Source organism: Vanellus vanellus (genome assembly GCF_965231255.1).
Source record: "Vanellus vanellus genome assembly, chromosome: 14".
NCBI lineage: Eukaryota > Metazoa > Chordata > Aves > Charadriiformes > Charadriidae > Vanellus > Vanellus vanellus.
In genome coordinates, this window is record NC_138919.1 from 3,627,387 (window position 1) to 3,639,659 (window position 12,273).

Genomic DNA, 12,273 nt, shown 5'->3' on the forward strand with positions numbered 1-12,273 from the left:
CAGATTTGCAGCTGGAAACAAGAGCCTTAAAAGCCTCAAAAAAAACTAGAGGGTCTCTTTAATGCCACAAACAGCGCAGAAGCAGACATTTCAAACAACTGCAAAAAACATGTGAGAACGTCCATTCAACTGGAGATTGTTTCTCTTTGAAATGTTGCAACCTTTTCCTCTAGGAAAGTGCTAAATCCACTGTCCGTTCTTGGTAGGGTTGGATTCTCTGCGCTCTCTGTTAAAGAAAGAAATGGTTTCAGTAATGACAACAGTTACTGTGTGCTGGACTCTTATCACCGCACTACCACACCTAGACAGCCCAGGGGGAGATCAGCAAGCGCCATAGGTGACTGCTGGTCATAGGCACTGGGGGGCAGGTGGCTTCTGTCATGGCACACATTTTATGACAGTAGATGTTGCAAAAGTGGCATTGGTGAAAGAAGAAAAAAAGTTACTGTGGTCACAAAGCAACAGTTTCTAACGCAGCTAGCTGGAGCCATGCAACAAAAACCCAAGTGTTTGGAAAAGCTGTCACGACCACTACTCTTCAGACACTGTGATTGTGGTTTTAGATGTGGAAGGGAAGCAGACAATTTTAAACTTACTAAGCCTGAGAATCTTGGCCACATCTTGTGTTTGTGCGCACAGCTTTCTAAAAATAGTAGTATAATACCAGACTCACATCTACATAGGTTACAAACAGTTAAATATACATGCTACTACTGCTTCCTGTGCTGGAAGTGTTCTTAAATGCATCAGTTGCACAGAAATATTATGACCTAAAGTTGTCTAGTGGTGTGTCCTGGCTTCTGAGAACAACAAAGCAGTTAGTTAAACTCAGTTTTCTATAAACCAGAAAATGGAGAAACTGGGAGTCAAAAACTAGAGGGTAGGTAAACTGAGGTCCCCTTTCCTAACAGAATTTTGGCTCTGAATACACCCACTGTGGAACAGCAGAGAACACGCTGTGTTTGCTTGCAGCATTTGCCACAAATGGGACGTTTGTTAGCTGCAGGTGCTCTGAGCATCAGGAGCAGGGTCGGAGAGCAATCCCTCAGGTATGAGAGTCTGAGGCACACAGAAGGACCCAAATGACCTGGGTGATGGCACATGCCTGTAGCACGGAGATCTTGGTCCTAGGGATTAGTTAGCACCCAGCCACATTCCTGACAGCGATTTCCAGACATTCAAGAAGCCTAAAAGCAAGCAAGTTCCTCGAAGCAATCACAACAGCAAACAAAGGAACACTGCACTTAATGAGTCTCAAGACATTGTGGGAGCAGATCAGAGTCTAAATGTAAAGCAGGGTTAGAGATGCACTAAGATATTGCTGCTGCTCCTGACGTATGTTAACTGAAGTAGCTGATTGTCATTCCCTGTCCTGAGAGAAGCACAAACACCATAAGCAGGATATGGCAGCCAGGGCACAAGCCTAATGCAGACATGAGCATTCAGAAACGCTCTGCTACGCAGTGGAGAGCAGCAACACCAGCTGCGTAGCCTGAATACTAAGGTCCAGGGAAGAGGAAGAATTGGTTGCTCTTAGCAGATATTCAGGACTTACCTGACAGGTTACTTTCGAAGCTTCTTTATGAAGCTGACCTCATCACGGTTTCTGATGCCATACCTGAAAAGAGAGTTATACTGTTACATGCCAATTTCCCAGGAACCACAACCTTTGAAATCCTACACCCTCCTCTTTCCCAGGGGGAGACGGACTTCTACAATCATGTGCTGTGCTCTAATGCAGCACAAGTTGAAATTCTCACTTGTGTATGTAAAGCATGCTGCCAGCACTGAAGGATCTCATCATCTGCCTTTTTAACTGCAACACCCCCTGAAATGCAACTTCTATCACCCATGGCTCAGTCTTTTGAGGACAGCTTTGATTAGGGCTGTCTTGCTAAATTTTTAATACTCAGACAAGCGTTTCTTGCTGGTCTGCACACAGGCTGGCATAGCCAGCACTGCTGTGTACAGCAGCTAGAGTGCTCAGCGGCACCTCCCACCTCCTTGCCCTCAGAACGAGTGTGGAAACATGGGAGTCATTTGTCAGTGTTTTTACCAGATTGTCACTGAGAGATGGCTGAGCAGGTCCAGAGCCCAACACACTTATCCTTGGTTTGCTCTTTCCTTGCCATTCTTCCATCCTCCTTCCTACCTCAGCAGCTCTGCCAAGTCTTCTGTGAGGGCGACCGAGCACTGGAACAGGTTGTCCAGAGAGGGTGAGCAGTCTGCATTCTTGGAGATGCTCAAAGCCCAACTGGACGCAGCCCTGAGCAACCAGCTTTAGCTGACCCTGCTTGTGCAGAAGGTCCAACTAGACAACTTCCAGAGGTCCCTTCCACCCTGGCTCCCCTCCACCACATCATGTGTCCTGACCCCATCCTCTGCTGAGTAGCTGCTCACCAAGTGCTCCCAGTTTCCCCAGAGATGAACTAATGTGCCTCACGCGCATGATGCCATCCCTGGCCTTCTCTGTGTTCTACTCTGCTCACGCTTTTTCTCACTCATCTTGTCTCTGCAGGGTACCTCAGCTACAAGCTGAGTAAGCATAACCTATTCTGCAGGAGTTTGGCAGGGGTGCCCAAGGGGCAGCGCATCCGAGTGCCCTGCTGTGGTGTGAATGGGATGAACGCGCTCAGCACAGGGTGGCTGTGGCTGAGGAACTACCCGAAGCCCTCCTGCCCCGCAGTGCCCTCTCAGGGCAGGGCCTATCCCACCTTCCAGCCTATGCCAAGCGCAGGACCCAGCCGAGCCCAGTCCCATGGTAGCGCTGCCGGTGCCGTGCGGATGCAGCGGGGCCTCTCCAGCCCCCAGCCCGGCCCGGCCCGCATTACTCACTCTCTCAGCTTCTTCCTGTCATCTGCCAGCTTCTCTCCGGCGTAGGTTAAGTGGTACGTCCGCCATATATACTTCCTAGGGGAGAAACGCTCACGCTCAGGGGGAGCGGCAGGCGGGACCGGGCCGGCCGGTTGCCCCACACCGTCGGAGGAGGGGGTACCCCCCCCCCGGCCCCGGGTCCCGCTCACCAGCTGAGGTGCTGGACGCCGCCCTGCCGGGCCTGCCGCAGCTGGACGTGCCGCCGCAGCGCCTTCTTCAGCTCCAGCACCGAGGCGTTCTGCACCACCACCACGGCTGCAGGAGCGGGGGAAGAAGAGCCCCAGTCAGCGCCCCGGCCCCCGGCCTGCCGCCCCCAACCGGGCCCGGCCCGGGCCCCTCCCGGCCCCGGGACGCACGCATGGTCTCGCCGTCCGCCTTACAGACGCGCACCGTCATGGCCTGCCCGTACTCCAGCGCCACCTGCGAGCCGATCTCCTCCGCCGTCACCTACGGGACAGACAGTTGGGCCTGAGCCCCGCCGCCATCCCCCGGGGCACACTCCCCGGCCCCGGCCCCAGCCTCACCTGCGGCGGGAGGTCGCAGAGCAGCGGGTCCTGCACCAGCCGCGCCAGCGCCGCCTGGAAGAGCTCCAGCACCTCGGCGTGCGCCAGCTCCTCCTCGGCCTCCGCCGCCGCCGCCATCGCCGCGCCGGAAGGGGCGGGTCGGACAACGCCGCCGCCGCCGCGGAACCGACGATGCTGCTCTTCTGCCCGGCCTGCGGCAACGTGCTGGTGGCCGAGGAGGGGCCGCGCTGCCACCGCTTCGCCTGCACCACCTGCCCCTACGTGCGCAACGTCACGCGGAAGGTGCGGGAAGGGGAGGGGGGGGGCGACGGGGGTGTGTGGAGGGAGGCGGCAGCGGCGGCGTCCCCGGCCCCCCTGACCGGCGCCGTCCCCCGCAGGTGACCAGCAGGAAGTACCCGCGGCTGAAGGAGGTGGACGACGTGCTGGGCGGCGCGGCGGCCTGGGAGAACGTGGACTCCACCGCAGGTACGGCCGGGGAAGGAGCGGGGGAGAGGGGCGGTGGAACGGGGCGGGTCGGGCCTCACCTCAGATCCCCTCACGGCGCCTCGCCCCGCAGAGCCCTGCCCCAAGTGCGAGCACCCCCGCGCCTACTTCATGCAGATCCAGACGCGCTCGGCCGACGAGCCCATGACCACCTTCTACAAGTGCTGCAACCCGCAGTGCGGGCACCGATGGCGGGACTGAGGGCCCCCGGCCGCCCCCCGCCCCGCTGAGGGGAGGCGCTGGGCCCCGGCGGCGCCGCTCCCGCCGGGACGGGGTTGGGGCGTCTTCTCCGGCAATAAACGTGTCCGTAACCGGCTGCTGTGTGGGTGCTTTAAAACCTGACCCGGGACGAGGCTGCCATACTCGTGGAAATGGCCAGCGGGGGGCTCCGAAAGGGTGCGGGGCTGTGCTGTGGCACGGGGGAAGTCACACAGCGCGGTGGTCCTGCGAAAAGCAGACATCATAAACTGGTACCAGGAACACTAAGAAACCAGTGTTTGGAATCACAGAAGGGACCTTAAAGATCATCTCGTTCCCACCCCCCTGCCCTGGGCAGGGACACCTCCCACCAGCCCAGGTTGCTCCAAGCCCCGTCCAACCTGGCCTTGAACACCTCCAGGGATGGGGCAGCCACAGGAAAGATGCCACAGGGATGGCTCACCACCCGCACAGGAAAGAATATCTTCCCAATACCTCATCTAAATCTCCCCTCATTCAGTTTGAAACCATTCCCCCTTGTCCTATCACTACATGCCATTGTATAAAGTCCCTCCCCAGCTCTCCTGCAGCCCCTTTAAGGCACTGGCAGGGGCTCTAAGGTCTCCCCGAAACCTTCTCTTCTCCAGGCTGAACACCCACAACTGTCTCAGCCTGTCCTCCCAGCAGAGGGGCTCCAGCCCTCACAGCATCTCTGGGGCCTCCTCTGGCCCCGCTCCAACAGGTCGGATGTTGGGACCCCCCGAGCTGGATGCAGCACCGCAGGGGGGTCTCCCCAGAGCAGACCAGAGACGGACCTTAAGATAACTAAGCTAAAGAACAGTTACCAAACCTTAGTACAGAGCCAGCTGCTGTGCAAGAGAAGAGAAGGCAAAGCAAAAGTAAAATGTTACCGCTGTGGCCTTAGGGGGAGAAAAAATAAAAAGGGTCCTTTGCTCTGCCCTGTGAAAACCACATAAGATAAAGCAGAAACCGTGAACTACATGTTCTACAAGCAATTATTGGTAACAAGAGACTATACTTAAAGTGGGGTCAAATATTATTTGTATCTCAACATTAAGCTTTATTCTCAGTTTAAATACATTCAAAGGTAAAAAGGATAAATAACTTAATAAAAACATGATGGAGCACAAACTGTAACATTTAGTCTGCATTAACACTCACTCCTACAGGCTAAATCAATTTAATATGACTCAGCTTTACCTCTTTTATACAGGGATAATCTGTACCCATTTATTCCAGTTCACTTCACAGGGGAACACTCTTCCCAGCCTGAGAGTACAGTCTATCGTAGGCTCATAGTATACGGTTGGGGTTTCGCTCAGTTTGGGATTGTTCAGTTGCTCTTCCATAACCGGCTGAGAAAAAAGCGACACCAGGGATGGTTTTTTCATGTAGAATCGTCTGATGCAACCAAGAGTTTCCAGACCCTGCAGAAAAATTCACGTTTTAGCTTGAGCAGTTGCGGCAAAAGAAATGCCCTGAATGCTTTTCTACCTACAGTGTTCTCTGAAACATTAGACAATTTATACTAAAAGTGGCTTCACTTCACCCCCTCAGGAGACTGTGGGGATGGTAAAGATTACAGCACAACAAAGCGAGTTCACATAGCTGGATGCATGCTCATGTGTTACTTTCAGCACAGTGGCTGGCCAGAACACGTGTTCAACCACACATCGCAACATTTAGGACCAGTTACAAATCATTTAAGGCTGGTATAGATGTAAATCCTAGACTTCTGGGTCAGTTCTTGCTAATGGGTTAGCATTCATTGCCACAGCAACACCCAGCAAGGCATGTTGTGCTGTATGTGCTGAAAACATCTGGTGTGTATTCGGTAATCTCACACAGGTATGCATCGAGATTTACTAATATTTGGTATATTACAGATATAAACTCTGTGTATGGTTTCAAAACTAAGTTCTTATCAAATGTATTGGTAGAGAAGTTAGATTCAGGTTCTCCGATCTGTAAAATGTACAGGTAATTGCTTGACTTTGTGGAATAGAAGTTGCCTGAGAATCTGTATTGCTCTCCCACACGTGTGCGCCTCACCACTATGCACTCTGCACTGAAGTCTTAAACCTGTCTGCTGTTGCCCTGTCTGTCCCCTGGGAACCAGCCCGGTTGCTCAGTGTAGATCGCTAGTAAACACAACTTGCATTGTCACCAAAATGCAGGAGCCTTTGGACAGAAGTGTGGCAGATACACACTGCAATATTTATGACCAGCATTAGTAAGGGAAGTCACATTTATGGGAAGGACTGCAATATTACTGCTCTGCTTACGATTTGGAATCATTGTCAGGGAAAAAAATAAAATATCAAGGTTTCATTTGCAAAGTAACAATGGTGGCAATCAAACTTCAAGGTGTGGGGAAAAAATATGAGAAAATAGAATTTTCTCACTACATATTGTTTTACAATTAAGGATGTATGCCTTTAGGCAGGGCTGTCAGGACAGAAGGTCTTATTTACGGTACTGTAAGCAGAGACACATTTCGGTCTGATTCTTATGTCAAAGACTACCCATCTGAAAGTACATAAGGAAAAAATTAATATAAACTCTACGGGTGATTACCAGTGCATTAAACAGCCCAACTTAATATTTCACAGTGACAAGCCACCACTCTTCAGTAACCAACTAGAATTTCAACTGCATGTACATCCATTTCAGAAGCTCAAATTTTAAAATCAGTAATCCAGTAATTTCAAGGAGGGGTAAAGCAGGCTTCCTTCCCTCCTCATTGCAGCCTTCTTTCCTTCCTCATTGTCAACAGTAACTCGCTCTGGCTTTGGACAATTTACACTAAAGGGAGAAGGTTGTTTTTCATGGTTCCTTCACAATCCCATTTTTCCTGGGAGTTCCAGCAAAGTAGTTACTGTCTCTTTAACGTGTGGAAGCTGAACCAGATTAAAGTTCACAGGGCTCATGATTCACATACCTGCAGTATCTCCAAGACGGCAACAGGCTGCAGTACCCCCACGTAATGCTGCAACAGCATGCCTTCCGTTATGCCTGGTTTTGTCATGATGTGATAGAGCACAGCTTCCATCATCCCCTTACACACCGGTTTATTCAGATTTCCATCCACAATCCTCCACGGTCTCCCAATGAAGCAGACATTCTCACAAGCCCTGCAAAAGACAATTTAAGTTCAGCTCTGTCAGGAATTATTTTTCTAGCTAGATTTGCATAATTTCTGCATAATAGAGATTCTTACTACATCCACTGCCAGTGTTTGCTCACATGCTAGGTGTAAATTCTGCAGCTGCTCCAAGAATGGGCAGAGACCAGTGCTGATCTACCAAGACAGTTCCACAGACCTGAAGTACTTCACACTAGGTGTTCACCCAAGAGGCACTTTTAACACCATCATACCACCCAACAGTTATTTGAGTCAACGACCAGGAAAGCTTTGTTTATTACTAGCTCTAATATCCAAAAGTTATCCAAGACCTGCTTCATTCTGCAACATGCAGCAACAGTGCTCAGAACGGAAAGAAATTCCTCATTTTTAGCATTTTGGAGTCAAAAGACAGACCCTGCATGGCAATTCGCGTTTCCTGTGTTGCAGTTTCTCCAGGCCTTTCCTGGGCACGTGGAAGCTGAGACTTTCTGGCACTGGACTTATTTGTGAAATAAAAGCAGGTTTGTTCCTCTGATACTTGGAGCTAGTTGGTTTTGGGGAAAAAACATGCATCAGAGAATTTTTTTCAGTACGCATACCAGCATGAGTAACATTAACAAGAACAATGGAGGAAAACATGGGGTTTTTTCATCATCAATGCTCACTGCCCATCAGAGCATAAAACTAAGGTTTCCAAAGCATTTGCTTCCAGACATTATTTTGGTAGTGTTAAGTGTTTAGTTATTCTGCAGATCTCTCTTACTCACCGGTCCCTGGCTGCCTGGGATACTTCTGTCATAGAACCTCCTGGAAAGAAAAGAGCACATAGTTTTTAATTAACCCAAACTCTTTATCTAGTGGAAGGAAAGTAAAAGGTGGCTAAGCTGTAAAATGCAACAGCTTATGCCAGAAAAATCACACACGCAAACTAGGCTGCGTGTTGTCCTCAGTTGCATGGAGAGCTCTGAGCTTCCCCTCTGCCTGCCGTTACCTGCCTGCAGCGTACTCTTTCTTCCCACACCTCTTCTCGCAACCACAGCTGTCTACTCCAGCTACACCTTTTGTGGTTCCATTCCCAAATCACAGCAAGAAGTTTTATTCCTAGAAATCTGATGACATGGCTGAACAACAGGTAATTGTATGGACTGAAAGGACAGAGTTTCACACAGAGCGCTATGCGGCGTCTCTGCTTGCAACCACACACACAGGTTTATTTAATGTAATGCTCCGGGTAGTCATGGGGAAGTTGAGCTGAAGTCTGGTTAGCTGCCGACTTAGGACTTGAGAATGCAAACTCAAGGTTTCAGCAGGGTTCAGTTTCCAAGTGAAGGTTGTCTCTGCAACTTCCATTATGCATTATGTCATGGGTTTTAATTACACAATTACTTAATGTACGTACTTCTACCACACCCAGAGGCTAACAGCTTTGGCTTCACAGCAGATGTAAACCCTTCAGCTGGCCTTCATCAGTAAGAACTCTATGCTTGATAGCATAACTGTTATTCTTTCCCTGCTGTGTTACAAACAAGTACAGGAAGTTAAATCCAAAACAGTACTTCAGTAATTCGACGTTAAGAACTGCTGAAGCCTTTGCTGCTTAGACAGCCCCGAGTCTATTTCCTGCAGGAAGGCTCCAGTTAAACAATACCAAGCTCTTAGATGCTACGGATCAGTCTGGGCTCATTCGCATGGCAGTCTGCAGCTGTAAACGTGGATAACGGCAGATCTTGGCAAAATACCACACAAGTAGTTAGCCTGTGATTCAGTCTGAAATCAGAGCTGATAAAAACAAAAACACAATAAAATCCCCAACAACCTACTTAATGTAAAGCTTGGCAAGAACTACTAGCTATTAAAAAAGAAAACTAGCAGTAAAAAGGAAATTAAAATGAAGTCAAATTGGGTTACAAATGAGGTTATTAATCTTCTCACTGGCATGTGCTGCTTTCTGGTGAATGGTTTAATGACTTTACAGCTTTCAGTCATGGGCATTCTAGTTAAATGTGCACCAGTAGCGCTGTGTTTTCTAGGTTTAGAGACGTCTAGCCTTTGGACTGAAGCCAGAGATGAGAAACTTCAGCTCCAACTTCAGCTTTTTTGGAGAAAAGCAAGACACAGAAATGAGTTTCTGAGGAAAACACATTTCTGGACTAGTCATGAACATTCCAGCAACAGGCATAGAATCTTTGATGTATTTGAAACCTCCAAGCCCTTCCAGATCAAGTACTGTTATGCCACTTCATCTGTGAGAAATGACAACCTCTCTTTCTCTGGTACGGTTTCATAAAGAATCTAGTATTGGCTTATAAAATGGAGCTACCCATTTGGGATCAACTGATGATGAGCTGGTCTCCATTTCTTGGATGTAGAGTGCTCCTACATACCTTTAGAGACTCCTGGGTTCTCCTGTAAGTAGGAAAAATCATCTTCCTGCTCACTGGCTGATTGTTCAAAGCTAGGGATCTGCTGCTTGTGCTCAGTGCTGAGCTCATCATTCTCTACTTCAAGTTCTTTGTCCTCAGAGCGAGATTTATCTTGTTCCTTGTAAGTGTCCACATTCACAGCATCTGGAGCACAAACTGGGTGTTCAGCTAGGTGTTCTGTCCGCCCTCTTGGGAAGCCTGTTTCTTCATCCGTGATTAAAGCTTCATTCATTGTAACAGGATCAGTAGAACTTGCATCAAAGTTATTTTCATTTGCACTTTTCAAACCACTTTGTGAACCCTGGCAGAGTTGATCACCATCTTGAAGGACATCATTTTGAGTCTTACTTCTCTTCCTTGGGGGTTCTTCATCACTGACAGATTGTGCGTCTTTACCCAGCTGCTCCTCCTCCTCTCTCAAACATTCCTCTCCCTTCTTCGGTTCTGATGGCAGGCAATCCTGTTGTATGTCTGGGATAGTGGTGTCTGCACCCTGCTGATCAGTCTCATCTGGTTTATTCTTCAGACATACTGAATGTAATAGCCATGGCTTGGCAAATACTATTGCAACCAGTCTTACAGCATGGCCTCCTACTTCTAAAACTTGCTGCATTTCAACAAGGTCCTATAAAAAGAAGAAAAAAAAAAAATCACCAAAAAAAATGGTCTTAGGAGCTTTCACTGGAAAATGTCAATTTAACCAAATACCATGGAATTGCCATCTTTAACTGTCAGCAAAGAAAGAGAAGGAGCTTAACAGAATATTCATTTTTCTGTCCTGCTGCACTGAAGTTGAAAAGATGTTTGTTTTACCCCTTAAGCTTTTCTGAAGTTACAGCACAAGACATTTTTGTTTAGCCTAAATTAAGTTAAAATGTAACTGGGAGAGAGTATTTTGCCTCCAAAGGTAAATGTTAGTTCCTCTAGGTTTCTGAAACAGTTCATTGCTTTCTTTGATTAAGTGCTGCTTTAATTTTTGGCCTTCCTAACTTTGAGGCAAAATTGCTATCAGATATTGGTATGTGATCTCTTGCCTAATATAAATAGCTTTGTTCAATTTATATCTGCTTCCTACAGCCTGGAAGATTGTCCTAATCAAGGGGCATACTAAGCATGCAAACATTAATGTATGGGAGGCAGCTGGCTGTAGACCCACCTGAATGTATTGCTCCAAGCTCCTGGTGCGTTCAGGTTCCACTTCTTCATAGCTGCAGAAACGTTTGCTCAGCTCAACTTTGCAAATTCCAAAGTGGGAAGTTTCCTCTATTGCATTACGGATCTCCATAACAGCAGCTACATCTCTGGGACTATAGCCATAACCTTCTGTACACTCATGAAGAAACTGATCAACCTCATACTTTTCTTCTTGGACTTCTATCAGCCTGGTAAAAGTTTCAGGGAGGCAGGAGACTCCCACAACCATGTTATCAAGCAGAGAAGAGACTGCAAAGCAAATAAACAAGTGTATAAGCTGTGAAGCAGTTGTTACTATGCAATACACTAGAGAAAGATAAATATTCTGAGACAGAGAGATTAGAGATGTTATAGACTGTGCCAATTAAAAACAGAGCTCAGTTTTCCATCTTCATTGCTGCAGATTCCTTTTTCCTTTCTGCCTTACATATTTGTCTCTGAGAAGACCTGTAAAAGAGCAAGCTAGCTTACAAGGGCTTACCCTCATATCAGAGTGCAGTATTGCTGAAAGACAGTGTAGATTTACTGGTTCTCTCTCTAACACTGAGTCAGATTAACTCTTAAGTTAATGAGGACATCAGCTTCTTTTTTCTTGAAGAAGGTCAAGTGAAAAGTCTAGGGAAAGGAAATGCTATGGAGGACCCTATTAATTGAAAAATTGGAAGCAGCTGATCCATGGCAGAAAGCTATTGGCCAAATATGGTATAAATGACACGTTGACAATGTCTTAGTACAATTATCTTGACAAAGCATCTCTGTGTTTGGAGACAGGTCCATCACTGCACAAAACTGACCCCCGCCATAGAGAGTATTCAGAAGTTGAAGCAGCATTACATCTTTTTCCAGTCCCGGATGATTAGAGGGTAGCTTTGGCACTGTTCTTACCGGCTCCCCACCCTTTTATCTGCAGGCTGCCTTTACATCACGCCTGGTGAGACACTCGTATGACAGCTGCACTTCTTGGACAGCCAAGGAAAAATGAGAACTGTAATGAGCTGTCAGCTCAGTAGACCTGGAGGGCATGTGTGGCAGCAGAGATAGGAGAAAGAATTTCTATTTTACTTCTACAGCAACAGTGATAGGAATGGGCAGGGACAGCACTATACCTTCCAACTAAAGAGCTAAATAACTAAAGGCTTTCCTAGATACATTTGCATTACAGCTGAAAGGAAGATGGTCTTTAAGAAGGGGGAGCGCTGAAAAATTGCAAATATACAAGCTCTAAGTATTATCAACTGTTTAAATGACTGTAGGTAAAAGGCCAGAGATTGGACATCATTATTTCAGGCGCTTGCATGAGACAAGTAAATGTGAATTTCCATTCAAGGAGCTCTGAAAGATTTTATTTTCTCTTTACAGAAGAGAAAGCCTGGGTGTGACATAATATAGTATTTTAAGTTGCACAAGGGACTGAAAAACCTCCTGGAGA

The 12,273-nt window shown here is 47.8% G+C and overlaps 3 protein-coding genes across 3 annotated transcripts in view; 1 reads left to right on the forward strand and 2 right to left on the reverse strand.

Moving 5' to 3' along the window:
• Window positions 1-41: 41 nt before the first annotated feature.
• SNRNP25 (small nuclear ribonucleoprotein U11/U12 subunit 25) lies at window positions 42-3,524 on the reverse strand. The gene is made up of 6 exons (XM_082490483.1): window positions 3,399-3,524; window positions 3,231-3,321; window positions 3,024-3,129; window positions 2,836-2,910; window positions 1,556-1,618; window positions 42-226 (listed from the first exon to the last, which is right to left on the reverse strand). Exons 1-5 carry the CDS (start codon window positions 3,513-3,515, stop codon window positions 1,564-1,566), a joined length of 444 nt encoding a protein of 147 aa, XP_082346609.1. The 5' UTR covers window positions 3,516-3,524; the 3' UTR covers window positions 42-226; window positions 1,556-1,563.
• A 37-nt stretch (window positions 3,525-3,561) lies between these two features.
• POLR3K (RNA polymerase III subunit K) lies at window positions 3,562-4,196 on the forward strand. The gene is made up of 3 exons (XM_082490865.1): window positions 3,562-3,680; window positions 3,776-3,863; window positions 3,955-4,196. The coding sequence occupies exons 1-3, from the start codon at window positions 3,570-3,572 to the stop codon at window positions 4,080-4,082; spliced, it is 327 nt and encodes a 108-aa protein (XP_082346991.1). The 5' UTR covers window positions 3,562-3,569; the 3' UTR covers window positions 4,083-4,196.
• A 750-nt stretch (window positions 4,197-4,946) lies between these two features.
• GTF3C1 (general transcription factor IIIC subunit 1) overlaps window positions 4,947-12,273 on the reverse strand; it is a 44,607-nt gene continuing 37,280 nt past the window's right edge. Inside the window, exons 33-37 of the mRNA XM_082490771.1 lie at window positions 10,807-11,093; window positions 9,612-10,275; window positions 7,995-8,034; window positions 7,042-7,234; window positions 4,947-5,527 (exon numbers count right to left, since the gene is read on the reverse strand). Coding sequence (XP_082346897.1) covers window positions 5,306-5,527; window positions 7,042-7,234; window positions 7,995-8,034; window positions 9,612-10,275; window positions 10,807-11,093 — 1,406 coding nt within the window. The 3' untranslated portion in view covers window positions 4,947-5,305. The remainder of the gene's footprint in view (window positions 5,528-7,041; window positions 7,235-7,994; window positions 8,035-9,611; window positions 10,276-10,806; window positions 11,094-12,273) is intronic.